Genomic DNA, 22,133 nt, shown 5'->3' on the forward strand with positions numbered 1-22,133 from the left:
AAATTATAGAATATAAAGGCATAATTTATTTACTATTTCTGCAACAATTACGAATTAGACTTCTGCGTTTCGTTCGTTCTTTAAAAAAATATGGCGGTGGTCATTTGCTACAAATGAGTCCAAAGTTCAGGCGTCGTCGGATGAAATATTGTAAAGGCGTGTTTTTGTGTAAGGTCAAATCCCAAACAGCATGAGTGAGACAATTTAAAAATGGGAATACATTGACACGACATTGCTGAATGAGAAGTTACATTTCAAACACTGATCCGGTAGCACAAAGACCAATTTTATTTCACCATCCATTCATCTTCACATACAAGCTTTTAAAAAATCAAACAGCAATTTTTCCCCAGTTGCTGGAAACATATGTACAAAATGTGTATATTTATATCTGTATATTTTACAGCAGTAAATAAGCAATTGATTGGATGATTGATTGATCAATTTCGTTGCATAGTTGATCTGAAAAAATCTTCCACTGACACAGAATATACAACAGCACACAAGACCACTGAATTATGATACCCACTAAAAATGAAAGTTTCAGATATTGCCCATAATGTACAGGTGCATAGATTCATACTGCAACAGTGTCCCTCGTTTAAAGAAAGAACAAAAGATAGTATTAAAAACATAAATCTTCCAGATGACACACTTAATGGTACCCATGATCAGCAATGGGAGACCGCGGATTCAGGTATCCCAAATTAGGTGAACCGTCAGGTTTTACCAGTGACACGCTGACTCAAACTATTTCACAGTGTTTCCCTGCAGAGAGCAAAGTCTTGCAGCCAATGGTTTCAAGTCAGTGGCTCGAAACGTGACACAAATCTCCCCGTAGCTACACCCAACACTGCACACATTCGCACTCCGTGGTCATTTCTAACAGTACTGTTCACACTCAAGGAAAACAGAATGTCTTTTCCAGATTCACCAGAGTTGGTGGCGCCAGATAACATTCATTCAGGTATGCCTTATAAAAGGGCAGCACATGTTAAAGGAAGACACATAAAACATCAGGAATATAGTTCTTTTTTTTTTTTTTTGAAAATACAAGTATAAAGACTTTTTATAGGGACTTGGCAGGATTTTATTTTCCCATCAATCTCTGCACTCAGTATTAACTCTTATTAAAATATATTTACATTAAATTACACAACCAGATGACAGCATCCATAGCACACAGCTCTGAACACTGGTGTGTGTAACAAATGTTCATAAATACAGCAGGTTTGTCTTGCATTTAATACTTCAAGTCAGAAACTTTCAACATGCTGTAGGTGGGTGGCTAATGTCTTCCTTCAGGCAGTTGGGATGCTCTTGATATTTACATATGTTATCGTGACATAAGTTGAATCCTGCCAAGTCTGAAGACATTTTTTGTTTTTTGGAAAGGCATTATGTTGCTACAACAGCTCAGTGACACCGTGGCAGTGAGAGTTAAGGAAAGAGTGGGCAAGTGCTGCGGAGTCTTCTAATCCCAGCTCTGAGCAGATGGATGCAAGTAATTATTTTCGAGGAGGGACTGGATTCACCAAAAAAATCCCTCCGGGGTGGTGATTATACCTGATTAAGCCTGCAAGACCCCAGCATTAGCCAAAAGACGCTCTTCACTGAACATTCTAACGCTGATGTCACAATCACTGCTGGTCATTAAAAGCAATGGCGTTCTAGAACACTGACTTAAGAATTAAAAAAAAAAAAAAAACATTCTCTAAAAACCTGCTCTTCTTTCACCCGAAGGCAGCGCAGATACGCAGCCGCCACACAGACGGTCTCTGCGGCTCAGCGGCGCTCTGCGGTCCGTCGGATGAGGAAGGCGAAGCACGGCCACGCTTTCTGTAATCAGCTCTCAGCGGTGCAGTCTCTGGCCGTTTGTCTCCTGCAGAAAGGCCGAACCCAAGCAGCAGAGGACAACATTCGGCTGCCAGGGCCCCCCCCCCGCAGCGCGGGCAGGAAGTGCTACCGCGGCGGCGGCAGGAAATGGTACCGCGTGCGGCAGGCCTGAAGAGAATCACGCGGCTCTGCCTGTGTGAAGGCAGGCGGAACAGGTGCGCAGGTGCGCTGTGGTCAGGTGACCAGCCGGGGCAGCATCTGCTCAGCAGCTACAAGTTCAGCTCTTCAAGGGTGCGGGGTGGTTGAGGGTCTGGGAAGTCTCAGCCGCTTCAGACGCTTTTTAAAAGTTTTAAATCCTCTGGGTCTCCTGTATCGAACACACGCCTACGGAAGACTTTTAAAGGGGGACCCTTTCACACAAATGCATGAATAAAACAGTCACGTCCGCCCATGCTTTATCTTTTTAAAAAAATCATCCGTGACTTTACGTCTCCATCGAATCAGTCTCTTCTCACGGGAGGTCCCTTCGGAAGGACGGGCAGACAGACACGCAGACAGACGGTGTGTGTGAACCCCCGTGTGTCACATGTCTGTCGGTGAGGTCAAGGGTCATCTCTTCCCCTTGAGGACGGATAAGAGTCTGGCCCTCAACGGATTTCAACATCTCCGCCTTCCAGAGGATTCATTCATTCGACTCACACAGAATACTCAAAACATTTATTTAGAAAAAAAAAAGAAAAAATATAATATTAATAATAATAATAATAATAATTAAAAAATAAGAAGCTTTGAAGGCCAACGTGAAGGGGCTGGGTGTGTCCTGGCAAAAGGCACTACGTCTCCCTGGCAACGCCTCACATCTCCGCTCTCCGATTGGGCCGGGTGTCCCTGGCCCCGCCCTCCTCCACCACGTCCTCCTCGTCCTCCTCGTAGTTCCCCACTGCGTTGGCTTTCGCCTCGCCCCGGGGCGCTTTGTCCTGCCGTCCCGCCTCTTTCTGCCCGTTCATCTCCACCTGAAAAGGAGAGAGGGCTGAGAACAGCTACACCCATCGCAGGGGTACGCCCCAATACAGGGGTACCCCCCATCGCAGGGGTACGCCCCAATACAGGGGTACACCCATCACAGGGGTACACCCCATCACAGGGGTACACCCATCACAGGGGTACCCCCCATCACAGGGGTACACCCATCACAGGGGTACACCCATCACAGGGGTACACCCCATCACAGGGGTACGCCCCATCACAGGGGTACGCCCCATCACAGGGGTACCCCCCATCACAGGGGTACCCCCCATCACAGGGGTACGCCCCATCACAGGGGTACACCCATCACCGGGGTATGCCTGTAAGAATCCTCTCAAATAGCAGAAGCATCTGTGTGGTAAAAGAATGCATCTGACAAAATAACGTTGTAACCTTTCCTCTGTGCTAACAATTACGCACTATCGCTGTAAGCCTATCGCACCCGGTTAACCTTTGTAGCCGGCAGCTGACTCATAACCGTTCACTTCTGAACGGTGTGCTTTAGTCAGCGGCCACTGCACCACGCCATCAAGGACACCCGCTTAAAGGCTTACATAACGCTCATCCAGTAGAATGCTTAGCAACTGCCGTCTTGTTATCATAGGCTGCTGACTCAGCTCCGTAAACACGGTCTATTTTCCTTTGGGGGGGGTCCGATAAGGGGCACACTTCTGTACACCCCCCCCCCCCCCACACACACACACACACACACCTCAGTACAGAGCCTGGCAAACACCATAGTACAACTTAAGAACACTTAAAATCCACAGCGACTTTTTAGAACACTCAACAGATGGACGTGGAAGCCGTAGGTTGAGGTAGAATTCGGAACGGAGGAAAACGGAACGTTCCGGAATGATGGTGGACGGAACTCTTCCGGCATGGCGGATGCTGAGTTCACCGCCAGCGGCTAACAGGAACGTCGGTGGCGCTGAGTGGTCACATGACTGAAGTAGAGACGTTACAAACAACAAACAGAGACCAATCGATGCGCTCCTCGATCAACAGTTTGAACTGTGCTGTTATGATTCAATTCAAGTCGAGCTCCTCTCAACGCGAGCCTTCCATTTGCCTTTTTAACCCCGTTCACAGTGCATCATGGGAAAGCTCGGCACGCTGGGCTCCCGTGGGGGGGGGGGGGGGGTACAGCGGGCCCTCGGTCAGCCCCGGCGGGACACTCACGGGCTCCCCGTTCTCCTCGTTGTACGGGTCCTCTTCGTTCTCCTCCTCTTCCTCCTCCCTGTGCTGGCCGTCCGGCAGGTCGTCCGGGACCTGGAGAACAACGGGGCCGTTATCTCAGCCGGGGCCGCGGGGGGGGGGGGCGGGGGGGGGGGTCTGACGGTTATACGGGCCCCCCGTGCACCCGGTTTAATCGCGCGTGTCACATGAATAATGAGCCCGGGGGGGGGGGGGGGGGGGGGGGGGGGGACGAGAGATTTCCCCTTAAACAGGCCTCGCTGGAGGAAACGCACCACTGCTGAAATCAAACGATACGTACATGGCAGCGTGTGTGTGTGTGTGTGTGTGTGTGTGTGTGTGTGTGTGTGTGTGTGTGTGTGTGTCTGTGTGTGTGTGTGTGTGTCTGTGTGTGTGTGTGTGTCTGTGTGTGTGTGTGTGTCTGTGTGTGTGTGTGTGTCTGTGTGTGTGTGTGTGTCTGTGTGTGTGTCTGTGTGTGTGTGTGTGTGTCTGTGTGTGTGTGTGTGTGTGTGTGTGTGTGTGTGTGTGTCTGTGTGCGATGATCACATCTGTGTTTCTTATCTACACAAACCGGAGACTGAATTCAGCAGAGTAAACGAGGAATGCACTTCCCTTTCCAAACGCGCATACCTGGACAGTTATTAACTTGTCTGTTTTCTGTAATAACTTCATAATCTGGCCCAGGACCTACAGCAATTAAATCACGCGCCGAGCCATTCTGGACATAGTTCTAAAATGTACAACCGCGTTACATAACGGTGAAATGTAACAGCTTATGGGTGTGTTTTATGTCTCTGCACATGTGCGTGTGAGCTTGGGGATGAAAGTCTCACCTCTTCCTCCTCCTCTTCCTCATACTGCTCATCCTCTTGTTGGTCTGGATTTCCAGCCATCTGCAACAACCCATGACAACTGTCACCAAGGCGACAAGTTGCCTTCAACCCGACACAAAACAAGCGCACAGCCACCCTCCGTGGTTTCCGGAAACAATGTCCTTCCAGACTTCGCATTCAGCGAAGTCAAAGTGAATTCCTGACGTTTGCAGCATCATTGACGTGGTTAAACACGTGATTGGAACAGCATTAATACTGTTTATAGACTCTTTTACCCAGAATGACATACTCTGGTTTCCACACCAGCAGGACCAGCAATGCCCTACCCTTTATCTACGCTGCTGCTCAATGCCCCTCCCCCTCCCCACCACTAGCCCCTCCTCCTTCCTGACCCATGTCATCAGCCCCTCCCCCTCCTCTCTCACCACCAGCTGCTCGTCGGTGGCAGGGCGGTTTGGGGCCGCCGCCGCCGCCGCCGCCGCCTCCCCCCGGTGCCCCGCCGCCTCCTCGAACTCGTCCTCCCCCTGGTTATTGGGGTCGTCCTCCGGGTTCAGGTCCCCCTCCTTCTGGTTGGGGGGAGGAGCAGAAGCAGGGACGCTCAGCCTGTGGTCTGGGGTTCTGAGAGACGGCAGACTCAAACCTGCCGCCGCTGTCGAAGACAAGATGGCGGACGGCGGTGTGCGTCGACGTACCTCCCCTTCGTGCTGCGGCTGGGCCCCTTCGTCATGCTCTTCTTCCTCAGGGTGCGAGTGGGTCATCCTCTCTGCAACTGAGCACACGGTCACGGGACAGTCAAACTTTAAACGCATTCCCCACACACACACACACACACACACACACACACACACACACACACGCGCATGCGCACACGCACACACACGTGCACACGCGCGCACACACACACACACACACACACACACACACACTGACACACACACGCACACACGCACACACACACTCACACACACACACACACACACACACACACACACACACACACACACACACTCACACTCACACACACACACACTCTCACACACACACGCACACACACGCACACACACGCACGCACGCACACACACACACGCGCACACGCGCGCACGCACACGCGCACACGCACACGCACACACACACACTCACACGCACACACGCACGCACACGCACACACACACATCCAGTGTGTTAGTGTCCAGGGAAGGGAGTCTGACCTTCATCTCCCTCGTTCTGAGGAACCTCCTCACCCTCAGCATTGTCGGCATCGATGTTGTCATACTGACTCCTATGCCTGAGAGAGAGAGAGAGTAAGAGAGAGAGTAAGAGAGAGAAAGAGAGAGAGAGAGAGAGAGAGAGAGACAGAGAGAGAGAGAGAGAGAGAGAGAGAGAGAGAGAGAGAGAGATGTCCCATGTTCCACGAGTGGAATGCAGTTTGCATTTTCAGATAGGCTCTTAGGTACAATAACGAGAAACTATCAGACGTAAACCTGGACACCTGGATCTAAATCATAGTTCTTAAACTTCATAATATTTGGACCCAAATTAGAAATTTTGTACCTTTCAGGGACCTTTCAAGTACACATACAAGCACGGTCTAGTGGACTAGGACCCATCTCATACACTCCCGCGACCCATTTTGGGTCCCAACCCGTACTTTAAGAAACTCTGATCTAAAATTCTATTTTGTCAGAAAGCAGTGACTTTAGTGGAGTGGCTGAAGGGCAAGTTCAAGCTTCTCTAATCACCATGACCCTGACCAGAGCTGATTCAGTTCCTGCCAAAATGACCTGTGAACTCCACTCTGACCCCGACCCCTGACCCCTGACCTGAGTCTGTGTTCCTGGAGAGCGGCCTCTCTCTGCTCCTGGATGTCCCTCTGCTCCTGCTCCTGCCGGTGCTGCTCCCTCTCCTGAAGGTCGTGTTGGTGCTGCTCTGTCTCCTGCTGCTCCTGGAGCTGCTGCTCCTGCTCCTGCTGCTCCCGCAGGAGCTGCGCCCGCTCCTGCTCCTCCCGCAGCCGCCGCTCCCGCTCCTGCCGCTCCCGCACGCCGCGGTCCCGCTCCTCCTGCTGGAGGCGCTGCTCCCTCTCCTGCTGCCCGCGCAGGAGCCGCTGCTGCAGCGCCTCCTGGCGGAGCTGGAGCTGCTGGCGCTCCTCGGCCAGCTGAGCGGCCAGCCGCTGCTGCTCCTGCTGCTGCTCGTACGGCGACTTCACCCTCTGCGCCGGGGCCTGCGCCTCCTGCTCCTTCGGCACCTCCCCCACGGGCTGCTGCACGTGCTCCTCCTGCTCATGCTCCTCCTCCTGGGCCCCTCCTTCGTCCCTGTGCACCTCCACCTCAGTTTGCACTGCATTCTGGGATATCTCAGGCTGAGGCTGGTTGTTCTGTTCTTCCTCCTCTTCCTGAAGATCTACCTGCAGGTAGAAAAGGAGTGTGTTTACAGTGTGTGTCGGCACAGAACAGACAATCACCCTGAATGTACAGGATCTACACTGCCAAAACTCAAAATCCCATGATGCAATTCAGCCAGAAGGATCCTTTCGCTCCTCATTCACTCTCTCGCACCCGCGGCTCGTCCTCGTGACGTGGCTCCTCCTCGTGGGCGGCGGCCTGGCGCGGGGCCGGGGCCGGGGTGCGGTTCGGACTCAGGGGCTGGTTTAAAACGGGCCTCCTTTTCAGGTTCTCCTTCAGATTCTTCAGCTCCTCCACTTGCACCTTCACAGAAAGAGAGAGAGAGACGACGGAACATTCAAAACTGTCCCGCAACGCGCATCACCTGACCTCAGCGAACGCTGAGACGTCTTCAGAGAACGTACGCCTGAGGATGAACGACAGGAGGTCGCACAAACACAGCGCTGTCTCCATGCTTTTGATTGGTAGGTAGGGTTGGTACGACGCTTTTGATTGGTAGGATTGGTAGGATTGGTGTGCATATAGTGTCTCAAGATTTCAGCTTGGTTTTCAGAACACGGTCAGGCCACACAAAATAACTGTAAGTGAAAGTGCACCGTCATACAATATATCTCTTGGAACAGACAGTCTAGCAATAATGTGTACACCTTGCAGGACATACATACCAAGAAAAGCAATTATTTTCAAACATTTTCCCCTCAGAAATCAGTAAACCATTGTGAAGATCGGCAACTTCAAACAAAATGTGATTTGCACATTTTAAAAGTTTTAAAAGTCTAATAATTGGATGGGCAGGTCTGATTTGTTTGAGTGAAGCCTTGAATATAAACACAGCAGCCGCAAATTAATAAAGCAACGACTGCGGAAAATGTATGACTGTCAGACAAACCACCAGGGGGAGCTCTCACAGACCATAGTGGATATGGTGGTGCTCTATGCTTCGACAACAAAGAATATACAGTTATGTTCTGTTCTTACAAAGAATAAAGAGGACAGATATATTCTGCTATTCTGTTCTTGGCCATATGAAGGATATAGCCTCGTTCTACTCCACAGGCATGCATTATGTGAGTAGAAACAATCATGACAAGCAGTAAGTAGCGTTTATAATTCAGAAAATAAGAAATCAAATCAAATAAACAGAGAGAGGTTGAGAGAATAACCTTGCGTGTTACTGAGCGGTGGCATGCAGGATTTGGGGAGCAGGTGGAAAGGTTAGGGTGAGTGCAGGGTTAGTATCAGGCTCTTCTCCAACAAGACACACTTCAACAGCCAATCCACACCAGCGCCATGCTCCAGGAAGTTAGGGGGTCAAGGGTCAAGGGTCAACGCGCAGGCAACGACAACCGCGACGGCAGCCACCTACAGGGAGGAGACAACATGGCCGCCCGTTACACCTGAACCTCGTTCGCACACACACACACACACACCGTGACTCCACCTGCTCTCTGCAGTAGGCACAGCCCTCTGGTGTAGCATCCAGTACAGACGCGGGTGCGTATGAAATTCTAAACTTACACAGGAAGCTCGGCCACAACTCACAGAGGTGAGGTGACCAATCTAGTGTGCCTAATATCTATGGTGCAGCGTCGCTCTTTTGTCCAAAAGCCAAACTGCCGACAGCGGTGACGTTTCAGTGCCCCCGTCCCGCCCGCGACCTTTGCCCCCGGGCTCTGCGCATAGTTTTCCGCTTGATTTGTCAGAGAATGCGACCGCAGTCGCGCTTAGTCACCCTCGAACCCACGGCCGGGGCCCAGCGAACAGCCATGACGGGTGACCGATTCAGGGCTCACCTGGGTCTGCATCCTGATCGAGGACAGCTTTAGAAAAATCTAAAAAAGCACTGCTTTGCAAAAACACTGTATCGTTTCTCAAAAGCACCAAGTTACTACTGGAAATAAAAAATTTTTTTTTTTTTTTTTTTAAACACAGAATGAAAAATTTTGTGAGCGCTGACCTTTATTTTAACGGCTGAGTTAGTCCCTTTAAACAGATCATTTCAACAAAATCAGCCTTAGAGTGAAGTTTAATCAGGTCATTCAATCACTTGTAAAGTAATTTAAACCAAGAACAGGTCATGGAGAAGGAGAGAGAAGGAGAGAGAGAGAGAGAGAGGAGAGCACAGGTCCTGGAGAAAAAGGGAGAGGGAGAGAGATAGGGAGTGAGAGGGAGAGAGAGAGGGAGAGCACAGATCCTGGAGAAAGAGAGAGAGGGAGGGAGAGACAGAATGAGAGAGAGAATGAGAGACAGACAGAGAGCAAGACTAAGAGTGAGAGGAAGAGATAGGGAGGGAGAGAAAGAGAAAGAGGGAGACAGAGAGTAAGACAGAGAGATAGAGAGCACTGTGTTTTCTGTTCCATGAGAGGAATGTGCTCTTCATTCACTGAGGCAGTGAGTAGTGAATGAAGCCATAGCCGCCCCCCCCCACTCCCCCCCCCCCCCCCGCATTATGAACTCATCCTATGACCTGGGCCACGGCCAGTGCATTCCGGTGGTCCTGCAGGGTCAGTGAGAGCTGGTCGTGGGACGTCTTCAGGTCTTTGTGCTGTTGCTGCGTGCGAAGGAGAGAGAAACAACCTGTCGGTTCACCTGCAGAGCAACACGGCTGAACACCTGTAGAGCAACATGGCTGAACACCTGCAGAGCTATACAGCTGAACACCTAGAGAGTTATACAGCTGAACACCTAGAGAGTTATACAGCTGAACAACTGCAAAGCAACACGGCTGAACACCTGCAGAGCTATACGGCTGAACACCTAGAGAGTTATACAGCTGAACACCTAGAGAGTTATACGGCTGAACACCTAGAGAGCTATACGGCTGAAAGTGAGCCATAAGCAAATCATAAAACGCGCACATAAATTCAAAAACCAACATACATGAACATGGAAAAATTCCCTGTGGGGGGCGGAGGGTGTGTAAGCATGCACACGCGTACATACACACACGAGCCAGTCCTCTATTTGTTCTATTAGCCCATGGTTTTATTGTCCTCTCTACTGTATCGACACTCCACTACATCAACACACCCCCAACTCCACCCCAAGACATTCTTTAGTCCAGCCCTTACTCCGCCCCTACCCCCCCCCCCCCCCATGATTACCCAGCAGCCCCTGGGCTTAGCCTCACCCGCACGTCCAGCAGCTGGGAGTGCACGTCCAGATGGGCCTTCCTCAGCTGCCTGTTCTCCTCCCGCAGGTTGTACAAGTTCTCTGTGAGGGAGGAGCAGTGCAGTTACACACACACACATATACATACACACCCACAAGTGCAGTTACACACACACACATACACACACACCCACATACACATACAAACATACACATATACACACACACACACACACACATACACACACACCCACAAGTGCAGTTACACACACACACATATACACACACACCCACATACACATACAAACATACACATATACACACACACACACACACACACACCCACATACACATATACACACATACACACACTGAGCTTATTGGTTCTCACTCTACAAAAAGACCTCACTGGAAGGTAGCTTCTCCATGTTTGGTCCTCAGAAGTATAGGAATGCACACAAACACGCCCAGGGGGAAGGAGCCCTGCCTCACATCTCAGGCACCTTTGAAGCGGGAGATCTCCTCCTCCTTGGTCTGCTGGACCCGCTGGATCTGGTCGCGGTGCTCGTCCACCACCCGACTGTGCTCCTCCTCCCGGTTCTGGTGCTGCTCCTGCAGGTCGTAGAACTGCTTCTTCAGGTCATCGTGCTGGTTCTGAGGAAGGGGAGGAGAGAGGGAGAGAGAGAGGGAGAGGGAGAGAGAGAGAGAGAGGGAGAGAGAGGGAGAGGGAGAGAGAGAGAGAGAGGGAGAGAGGATTAAGGGAGGGGTGTGGGGCCTTAAGGATATGAAAAAGTGAGCAATTGAATTTGAATGAGCACATGTGGTTATTCACAAGTGAAAATTAGCCGGTGAGTGTGTGAGTGTGTGTGTGTGTGTGTTTATGGGCATGGCTGAGAGTGTGTATACGTGTGTATGTGTGTGTGTGTGTGTTTGAGAGAGAGAAATATAGGACTTGTCTGCCCATCTACAGGAGAAGCTAGCCACAGAAATGTGTATGAAAAGTAAAGAGGAGCCAGTAGTGCCCAGTAAAATGATCTAATCCTGTATAAACGCTGTTTCACAACTCATCGCTTCCCCAAAACGTCACATTTGCAAGTCGCTCATGCTCTTGATTTACCTTCAACAGCTGGTGCTGCACGTGCAGAGCATTAAACCGGTTGCCGTATTCTTGCTGTTCACATAAAAACAAATGAAAAACACTCAGATTAATAAAAGTACCACATTTATTTTATGTCAATACACACACACGCACACACACACACATGCATACACACACGCACACACACACACACCCTTTAAAATGTTCATTTTAATCATTTCTGAAGTGGATCTCCTGTGTACACTGACTGAACTTGTTGTATAAACACACCTTCTCCTTGTTCAGCGACTGTTGTGATTCCAGTTTGTAGACCTGGTAATCTGCAATCACAAACACAGGAAGAGGGGTATTGTGGGAACCAAGGGCACAAACACGGAGCCAGATCAGATCCTCACACTTGCAGTAGCGTCATTTTAATCACTGGTTCTACCTTCCTTGGACTTCTTGTGCTCGAGCCTCTCCTTCTGCAGGGATTTCTCCAGTCTGGACCGGTGTTCATAAACCACTGACACAGAGAACGAAAGGAGGGCAAGATCACTGCACTGCATCAAGTACAACACACACACAGCATCAACTACACCACACACAACACTAATACAGCATCGCTTACACCAAGTACAACACACACACAGCATCAACTACACCACACACAACACTAATACAGCATCGCTTACACCAAGTACAACACACACACAGCATCACCTACACCACATACAACACTAATACAGCATCAGTTACACCAAGTACAACACACACACAGCATCAACTACACCACATACAACACACATACGGCATCACTTACACCAAGTACAACACACACACAGCATCAACTACACCACATACAACACACATACGGCATCACTTACACCAAGTACAACACACACACAGCATCACTTACACCAAGTACAACACACATACAGCATCACCTACACCACATACAACACTAATACAGCATCAGTTACACCAAGTACAACACACACACAGCATCAACTACACCACACACAACACCAATACAGCATCGCTTACACCAAGTACAACACACACACAGCATCAACTACACCACATACAACACTAACACAGCATCACTTACACCAAGCACAAAACACACACAGCATCAACTACACCACATACAACACACATACGGCATCACCTACACAAAGTACAGCACATATACAGCATCACCTACACCAAGTACAACACACACACAGCATCAACTACACCACATACAACACTAATACAGCATCGCTTACACCAAGTACAACACACACACAGCATCAACTACACCACATACAACACTAACACACCATCACTTACACCAAGTACTACACACACAGCATCAACTACACCACATACAACACTAATACAGCTTCACTTACACCAAGTACAACACACACACAGCATCAACTACACCACATACAACACTAATACAGCATCAGTTACACCAAGTACAACACACACACAGCATCAACTACACCACATACAACACTAATACAGCATCAGTTACACCAAGTACACAACACACACACAGCATCAACTACACCACATACAACACACATACGGCATCACCTACACAAAGTACAGCACATATACAGCATCACCTACACCAAGTACAACACACACACAGCATCAACTACACCACATACAACACTAATACACCATCGCTTACACCAAGTACAACACACATACGGCATCACTTACACCAAGTAAAGCAAATATACAGCATTGCCTACACCAAGTACAACACACATACTGCATCACCTACACCACATACAACACTAATACACCATCGCTTACACCAAGTACAACACACATACTGCATCACCTACACAAAGTACAACACTAATACTTCCATACACAGTATGAATTCAGTGGCATGGTGTTCTCATGCTTTCAGCTACACACTAAATGTCTCTATACCCATCATTCATTGTGTTTGCAGTGTCTAATGCTAAAAGAACAAACTGTCCGCATATCTCACAAAATAAAGGAAACACAGAAATAAGAAAAAGAATGCTGTGACCAATCAGCAGCATTGTGGGTAAGTCTAAAATCGGTCACGTAAAAAAAAAAAAGAGCCAATTACACACCTTTTAATCAGGAACTTCCTGGTTCCTGGCTGAAACGATCGCAGCCTACACGCCGGCCCTCCGGCCGAGGCGCTACGCTAACGGAATACGCTCTGCGCAGCAGGAGTCGGACGCACTGGCGTAACAGTATCCCCCCCTGCATTATGACAGCGTCATTCTAGAACTGTGACGGAACCCGCCGCGGTTCCGCATCACCGGGGAGCCGTTAAACGCGACTGAATCCGTCCAGCCCAACACCGGGTCGCACCGCCCTACCAAACGCGCGGAGCCGCACCACGGGGCCGGCCTGGTAATCCTATATCAGAGGTCAAGGGGGAGCAGCACAAAGGCAGCGTCTGTAGCCCTGTGTAGCGTGGGAGGAGAGCGGTGGAGACTGACCCAGCACACTGCCACACACACACACTGAGAGCTACTGGCTGTCATACACACACAGGAGCACACACACACACTGACAGCTACTGGCTGTCAGATACACACAGAAACACACACACACTCACACACGCACACACACGCACTGAGAGCTACTGGCTGTCATACACACACAGAAGCACACACACACTCACACACGCACACACACACACTGACAGCTACTGGCTGTCATACACACACAGAAACACACACACACACAGACAGACACATACAGAAACGCACACACACACACACACACTGAGAGCTACTGGCTGTCATATACACAAACCCACACACACACACACAGACATACACACGCACGCATGCACACACACACAGACACACCCACACTGAGAGCTACTGTCAGATACACACAGAAACACACACACACACAGAAGCACACACACATACTGAGAGCTACTGGCTGTCATACACACACAGAAACACACACACATACACACACACACACACATGCACACACACACAGACACACCCACACTGAGAGCTACTGTCAGATACACACAGAAACACACACACACACACACACACACACACACACACACACACAGAAACACACACACACACACACACAGACAGATACACACAGAAACACACCCACACACACGTGCAAGGTCATATTGGGATCAGACTGACACACAGAGCTGAAATTCCCCACTGGGGTGACAGTCACTGAAGACTCTGTCACTGTCAGCACAGTCTACTCTGCACAGACATAACAGCCTGCTATACAGACACAATAAAGCACAGTCTGCTATTCCCAGACACAATAAAGTCTGCTCCACAAATGCTCTGTACATCAGCTACTCCACACAGACAGCACAGTCGCACACACATATAGCACAGTCTATTCCACACAGACGGCCTTGTCAACTATATGCAGACAGCACAGTCCCCTACACATAGACAACACAGTCAGCTCCACACATACAGCACAGTCTCAAAAACACAGACAACACAGTCTCACACACACACACACGCACACACACACACATGCACACACACTCACACACACACCTCAGTGAGCGCGCTCAGTGGCACAGCTCAAGGTCCCTCTAACCCAAGCACAGGAAAAGTGAGGACCGGGTCACGCCCCACACTCCCACGGCCCCCTGCACTTCACACGTCGCCATGGCGATATGAGCAGCCAATCGATACAGCGCTGCCCCGAAGCACCGCGCAGAGACAGGAACTCTGTCAACCAGCGAATTAGCCCTAAAAGCCTCTTTCACGGGCGGATCGGATGTCCCTAAAGGGGCCCGTCTTGGTTCGGAGGCACCGTAACTGACACCGGCCCCTCGAAAAAAAAACGCTCCTCCGCTTCTCCGATTCCCACCTCTGTTCACGGGACGCTGAAGCCGTAAACGAATTAAAAAAAACATAAATAAAGAAAAAATTCGATTATCGTCCATTTCCTCCGCCGTCGCTTGAAATTTTTTATGGAGTGTTGTAGGAAAATTTTTCCAAGCGGGCTATCAATAAACTATAAAAGCGCCCAGGGCTGGCTATTATGGGAGATGATGAAACAGTTCGTGGACTCAAATGATCTCCACTGCCCTTCTGTGAAGGACTGCGAAAAGCCATCGACAGGCTGGCTGGCCTCGGTTTAACAGAGGGGTAAATTTACCCCCAGGGGCAGCGGCAGCGGCAGCTGGGGAACTGCAAATAAGACAGTTGGCTTTCGAACCCGGGACTGCCCAACCCCTGCTCCCGGAGATCTACTGTCCAGCAGGTTTTCACTCCGGCCCTAACAAAGCACACCTCACTGAACAGCTAGAGATCCTGTTGAAGCGCTGAACAGTGGAGTCAGGTGTGCCAAATTAGGGTTGAAACCGAAACCTACAGGATGGAAGATCTTCGAGGAACAGGGTTGGGCAGCCCTGTTCCAGCTGGCCACCGTGGGCCCAGACCTGTTCTTCAGTGTTCATACCGTGATATACGAGCGCACAGGTAAATGGTAAATGGACTGCATTTATATAGCGCTTTTATCCAAAGCGCTTTACAATTGATGCCTCTCATTCGCCAGAGCAGCTAGGGGTTAGGGGTTAGGTGTCTTGCTCAAGGACACTTCGACATGCCCAGGGCGGGGTTTGAACCGGCAACCCTCCAACTGCCAGACAATCGTTCTTACCTCCTGAGCTATGTCGCCCCAGGTCTGTGTAAGGCATTCGCATTAGCAGCTAGCCTAACTGGCTAATGTTAAGGCAGTACAGTTAACTTTACACACTTCAGGCAAAATTATTCTGTAGGAGACAATTCATATATTTGGTTGCTTAATATATTATTATTATTATTATTATTATTATTATTATTATTATTATTAAGCATATTACGACTTATCACGATTTATCCGTTTATCATTGGTGTTCATATGTGGATTTACAAATGGGTGCTTTCCTTTCAGTCAGGGATTATTATTTGGTGTGCAGCGCAGTCGTCCGCACACGTTCCCAATAGCAGTGGTGACCAAGCTCACACGACTGGGCGGCAGGGAGGAGCTAGCCCGATAGCGAGCGACGAACTAGCCCGATAGCGAGCGGCTCCGGGCCGGATCCAGGCCGACGCTGGCCCGAAGTCGGCGCCGCCGGGCCGGACCCCGCCGCAGATCTGGCCCGGGGGCGCTGGCTATCTGGGTAGCGCGCTGAGATTCTCAAAACCCGCCGCCCGCCCGCTGAACTCGACTGCCCCGGCTTTCTCACGGGCCTGAAACAGGCCGACATCGCGATCCTGGATGTTCGGAGTAGCTTTTGTTTGCTGAGTGAAGGCTGAGTCCTTAATCAGTAGCAGACAGATGCCACTGCACATTGTTACACACGTGTAGCCATAGCTGTGGTGCGCTTGAACTGTTTTCGTATTCAAATCCATCTCCAGTCACAGCGTCATAACCATAATCGATTTTTTTTTTCCCAAGTATTGTTTTAATGCTGCCACGTTTAATAGGTTAAAAAAAACCTGTGATTATGGGAGTTTTCATGCTGATGCTTGGCAGTTTGTTGATGACAACAAATAAAAAGAGGGTTAGGGGCAGTTATCAGTTCAGTTAAAGGTCAGTTCTCCAGCTTTCTTATCTTTCCCACAAGCCACCGCTGCTTTGTGGATAGTCAACATCAGTTCCAGCGTGTTCAGTAAAATCGGCCTGGCTCTGAAAGTGTTCAGTAAAATCGGCCTGGCCCTGAGCACGTTCAGTAAAATCTGCCTGGCTTTGAACGTGCCCAGTAAAATCTGCCTGGCTTTGAACGTGTTCAGTAAAGTCGGCCTGGCTCTGAGCGTGTTCAGTAAAGTCGGCCTGGCTCTGAGCGTGTTCAGTAAAGTCGGCCCGGCTCTGAGCGTGTTCAGTAAAGTCGGCCCGGCTCTGAGCGTGTTCAGTAAAGTCGGCCCGGCTCTGAGCGTGTTCAGTAAAGTCGGCCCGGCTCTGAGCGTGTTCAGTAAAGTCGGCCCGGCTCTGAGCGTGTTCAGTAAAGTCGGCCTGGCTCTGAGCGTGTTCAGTAAAGTCGGCCTGGCCCTGAGCGTGTTCAGTAAAGTCGGCCTGGCTCTGAGCGTGTTCAGTAAAGTCGGCCTGGCTCTGAGCGTGTTCAGTAAAGTCGGCCTGGCTCTGAGCGTGTTCAGTAAAGTCGGCCTGGCTCTGAGCGTGTTCAGTAAAGTCGGCCTGGCTCTGAGCGTGTTCAGTAAAGTCGGCCTGGCTCTGAGCGTGTTCAGTAAAGTCGGCCTGGCCCTGAGCACGTCTGTCTGACCGGCTCTTATCCGGATCCCCGCCCCGCGCGGGCCGCCGAGCCACAGCTCATTAACACGGCCGGTCACAAGCACGTCCATTACCCAGCTTACAGCCTCACGCGCATTACATCACACTCTGACTGCTCGTAAAGCCGGGCGGGCGGGGCCAGAGCAGGCTTTTAGGATCGCTCCTTTGGGGCCCACGGGAAAGGCCCAGGGGTAGGGGTAGGGGTAGGGGGGCGTGCACCGTGACTGAATCTCCATTATTCATAACCCCCTGAAATCTCAGGCAGCGCAGCCCTCGGGCACTCCGGAACACAAAGCTCAGCCTGACGTTCCGAGCCACGGAACTCTGGACGCGGGGGAATTCCGCGGCATGGAGGGGGGGGGGGGGGTGGAAGCTAGGCCTGAGACACAGAGACCGCGGTGAGGGGGCAAGAACATGAACCCTCCCTCTCTACTCCAGGGCTACAATAACATAGCTTGCTAATACCCAACAATTATACTGCACACTACGATATGACTACAAACAGTGCACACATGTTCTGACGTCTAATACACACAGAGGTACTAATACACACAGTATACAAATGCAGCAATATGTAGTACACACTTAGTTATCAATACCCACTGTGCACAAATATACCAATGCCAACTAACATACTAATATGCACTGCTGAATATAGGTCACGTAATTACCTCTGCAAAATAACAAACTGATACACATAGACATGTCCTATCTACCGCACACTAACACAGCAATAACCAGTGCACAATAACGTGTTCACATATACCACACGCGTACACACTAATATTGCTTAATAAACCTGATCCTTGGTTCCATTGTAGTCGCAGGAGAATGGCGGATTGGTGGTGCAATGTAATTTTGTGAGACTAGTTGATCAGTGCTCTACTTTTGTGCCAACCCAAGATCCCATAAATTTATATTAACAACTGGCTAATTGTTTCTGTGCTATGATGGTCACAGCGTACCTAGTGTAAACCATGCATTTATAAGAGTAGATCAAAGTAATGGCTTTGGAATCCTTAACTTTGATCAAGCTGTTAACTGACACATTGTACCACAGAGTGTAATACCCAGACAGTACAGTCCAGTACAACAGTACAACTGACAAACGTGTGAGATTCAATCAACAAGTCCTTAACTTTGACTATGAATTATAATGAATTAACTTTCTTCTAAAACACAGTTTGGCGAGTTGAGAGACATCACCAAAACGAACTCGACAAACTGTAAATAAAAGAGGATACGGCTAGCGTTTACTGGCAAGTCAAAGACAAGTTAAGGGCAAGCGTTGTGATTAAAAATACAGCGCGGGGACAATAGTTGATTACATACAGCCCAAAGCGTCACATTCCAATTACAGACGGGCCAAAACTAAAGGCGCGCGTGACGAATCAACAGTACTGTAACCGAGCGCTTTACCTTCCCCCCCGCAGCAGTTCTGTTGAGGTGGGAGATACATTAGAAAGACGTGGCGACCAAATAAGCCACTGAAAAAAAGAATGGGTAGTCTCTCCAAAGCAGAACGTTTCCAAAACAGGACGTGATCATATATAAAACTAGACTTACGCTGAAATGTCATATCATGAAACGCATTGCACGAATACAAGGGATTTGTTTCCAAAGTCCACGCGCCAATGTTTAGGCTACAGAAGAGAAAGAAGAATAAAAAACTTCGTCGCGTTTTGGACATTAATTAGGCTACTGCGCATTACCTTGAAGCTGCGCCGAGAGGGACTCTTGATGCTGCAGATATTTCACCGCCATCGCCTCGGTCCTCTTCAACTGCTTGTGCATTTCGTACGATATCATGCCCGCGTACACGGTCCCGCAGACCAGGGTGACCAACACCAGGGACTGAAAGATCCGCTTCTGTCTCCGCGAACACACTCCGCTCCCCATGTTCACTCGCGCCTCCACCCCGCTAGCCAGTGCGGACCGGCTGACTTAAGGCGAGTCGCCCTACAGTGTAGCAATACAAACTTTTTTTTTTCCTGCTTTCCTTCTTTTATACAAAGTGTTCTGCAACTTCACCTTCTCCAGAGCATTGCTTCACGCCAGTCACGAAACTGTGAGAGTAAAAGAAACGAATAAATGTTGGGGTAAAAAAAAAGATACATATATAACTGAAATCGCTTGTGACCGAGTTTACAGTTCTGCCCAAAACTATGCAGCCAAGTCTGTCCCTCCTGCTGAAAAGTAGGTAAAAACTCAAATCGAAGATTTCAGAAATTTCACACTTGTCAGCGGCCCTAAAACAAACACGGAGAAAGAGACACAAGGTATTTCGAAATGCAACGCGCCGGCTAGAACAAACGTTCTTAAAAATGCATTGCCTTGGGCAATCCTGGCAACGCCAACATGGTACCTTTTAATTTTAGTTACGTGTCACCTAGAAGTAGCGAGAAACCATCCAACGACGAAGCTAGAAGGAAGTCCCGCCCTTCTGGAATACTGTACAAAATAAATCCAGGCCCACTCCGCTGCTCCAACCGCACAACCATATAATTGGTTCTGACTTAATTTAACCACGCCCAATTCGGAGAGTAAAACTTTCCAATTGGGCGCCACCGTTGACTGTCACATGAGTTCGGGAATGTTATTAGGGGTGTCTCCGCGTACGAGTGACGGATGGGGACCCCCTGTTGAATTGTACGGGACCAATCCTGCGGAACTGCACTTATGCCAGCAGCAGTAGCGTTATGCACCGCTGGAGAAGACAGACTGAATAACCAGAGCTGGATTGTGAAAAGCAAAACATTTACAATTGATTTACAACAAATTTGGTCTTTGGCTTGTCCAATGATCCTAAGTTTTAAGCTGGTTAGTATTGGATATTATTATATAGTATTTTGGATGTACCAGATGAAAACACATGTCTGCAGATTCGCCCTTGACTAACTTTCACAGTGCGCTTCTCTGCAGGACTACCCCCACTCACGAAGCTCTTTCATGCACCACTTGTATCACTGGTCCTGATCTTCTAACGGTTTCATGTAGCACTTGTATCTTGATCTTGATGTTGAAGTTCTTTGATCACATCTCTCTTGCAATTCTCTTGTAATCATACCTCACCCGAGTCATTCACTGCTTATCTCTAAGCCATAGCTTTACTGACATAGCCGTAAGACCGAGCCACATCTCTACTGCGTGAACTAGACTTGGTGTTCATGGCTATGGCTAGCAGCTGCTTTATCGTAGCTTATCTGAACCGCGTTCGTTTTTGTTCCGGTGGCCTTCAGTATGCACTTACTGTGCATCGCTTTGGAAAAAAGCGTCTGCCAAACACAAGTGTAATGTAATAGTTACATGCCAATTCAACATACTCATTTGCCATATGTCAGAAAACTGGGCGACGGTATCATACAACACACACACACATGCACACACACACACACACACGCACACACATGCACACACACACACACCCTAATGTGACCTCCCTATGGTTAAACATAGAACAGCAGTGGCCCACCTGGCTTTAACGTAGAAATCTGCCCATTTAAACATACGGGTTGAGTAACATGCCCAAGGAGTTGACTGCAGCGCCCTGGCTGTGAGTCAGAACCTACCTTGTGATGTATGAAGGTGATATTCAGACAGCTACAGAAACAGGCCTTCTTCGCTGTGATTTATTTGCATTCGATAAACGCAGAGCACATTAACTTTAACAGGACAGGGGGTATACCCGGGAAAATCGATGATAACATTCTGTCAGGGTCCGTCGGCGGCCTTGTGGGAGGTAGGAGGCACCTCGGTGACCTTGACTCCCCCCCCCCCCCCACCCCCCAAAGGATCCCCCTTCAGCCGTAGTCCCCCTCCTGAGGTCTCTCGGCTTCATCCCGCAAGGCCAAAGCTGGGCCTTGCCTTCACCACGAGCGGCCATTCTCCTAACCCCCCCGGTGTGTCCCCACATCACGTTAATGGTCATCGTTTCATGTCCTTCCCTCTTCCGCCTTTCTGCCATCCCTAACTACTCCTCTGTCCTCTACACTGTCTCTCTCTCTCAACTGCCCTCCCCTCTGCTGTTCTGTCACCCCTCCCTCCTGCTGAATCATTTCCCCTAAACCTGCCCCCCTTACCCCACACTCCCCTTCCCACTCACTCCATCCTATCTCCAACCAAAAGTGAGCTTGTCCGTCTGTTCTTAATTCTGGGCTAACCGGCCGCACACGTGCAGATAGAGCCAAACTGCCGGTGGCAAGGAGGAAGCTGAGGAAGACCTGATCTCTGGGCGACCTGTCAATCTTCCTCTCGCTGGTGACCTCTTTCTCATCAGTGCTTGCCTCTGCTAAGTCTTCCCTCCTTTTTTGCCCATCTGGAATCCAATCTGCTACATCTAGCCTGCGCCAAACTCTTCTCCTCTGTCCTCCTCCCCCCCCC

At 49.6% G+C, this 22,133-nt stretch overlaps 1 protein-coding gene across 3 annotated transcripts; it reads right to left on the bottom strand.

The window, feature by feature from the left end:
• Window positions 1-267: 267 nt before the first annotated feature.
• LOC118230848 (Golgi integral membrane protein 4-like) lies at window positions 268-20,218 on the bottom strand. Of its 3 annotated transcripts, none has more exons than XM_035424244.1 (16): window positions 20,119-20,218; window positions 19,466-19,819; window positions 11,932-12,006; window positions 11,772-11,821; window positions 11,520-11,573; window positions 10,906-11,056; window positions 10,422-10,504; window positions 9,759-9,842; window positions 7,445-7,594; window positions 6,713-7,293; window positions 6,101-6,177; window positions 5,585-5,661; window positions 5,318-5,458; window positions 4,893-4,952; window positions 4,045-4,134; window positions 268-2,849 (listed from the first exon to the last, which is right to left on the bottom strand). In XM_035424244.1, exons 2-16 carry the CDS (start codon window positions 19,650-19,652, stop codon window positions 2,691-2,693), a joined length of 2,019 nt encoding a protein of 672 aa, XP_035280135.1. In that variant the 5' UTR covers window positions 19,653-19,819; window positions 20,119-20,218; the 3' UTR covers window positions 268-2,690. The 3 variants fall into 3 exon arrangements, with proteins under 3 accessions (XP_035280135.1, XP_035280136.1, XP_035280137.1); XM_035424245.1 differs by having other exon boundaries at window positions 20,143-20,159; XM_035424246.1 differs by having other exon boundaries at window positions 5,318-5,455; window positions 19,466-20,188.
• Between the last annotated feature and the right edge of the window lie 1,915 nt (window positions 20,219-22,133).

Source organism: Anguilla anguilla, chromosome 6, assembly GCF_013347855.1.
Source record: "Anguilla anguilla isolate fAngAng1 chromosome 6, fAngAng1.pri, whole genome shotgun sequence".
Taxonomy (NCBI): Eukaryota; Metazoa; Chordata; class Actinopteri; order Anguilliformes; family Anguillidae; genus Anguilla; species Anguilla anguilla.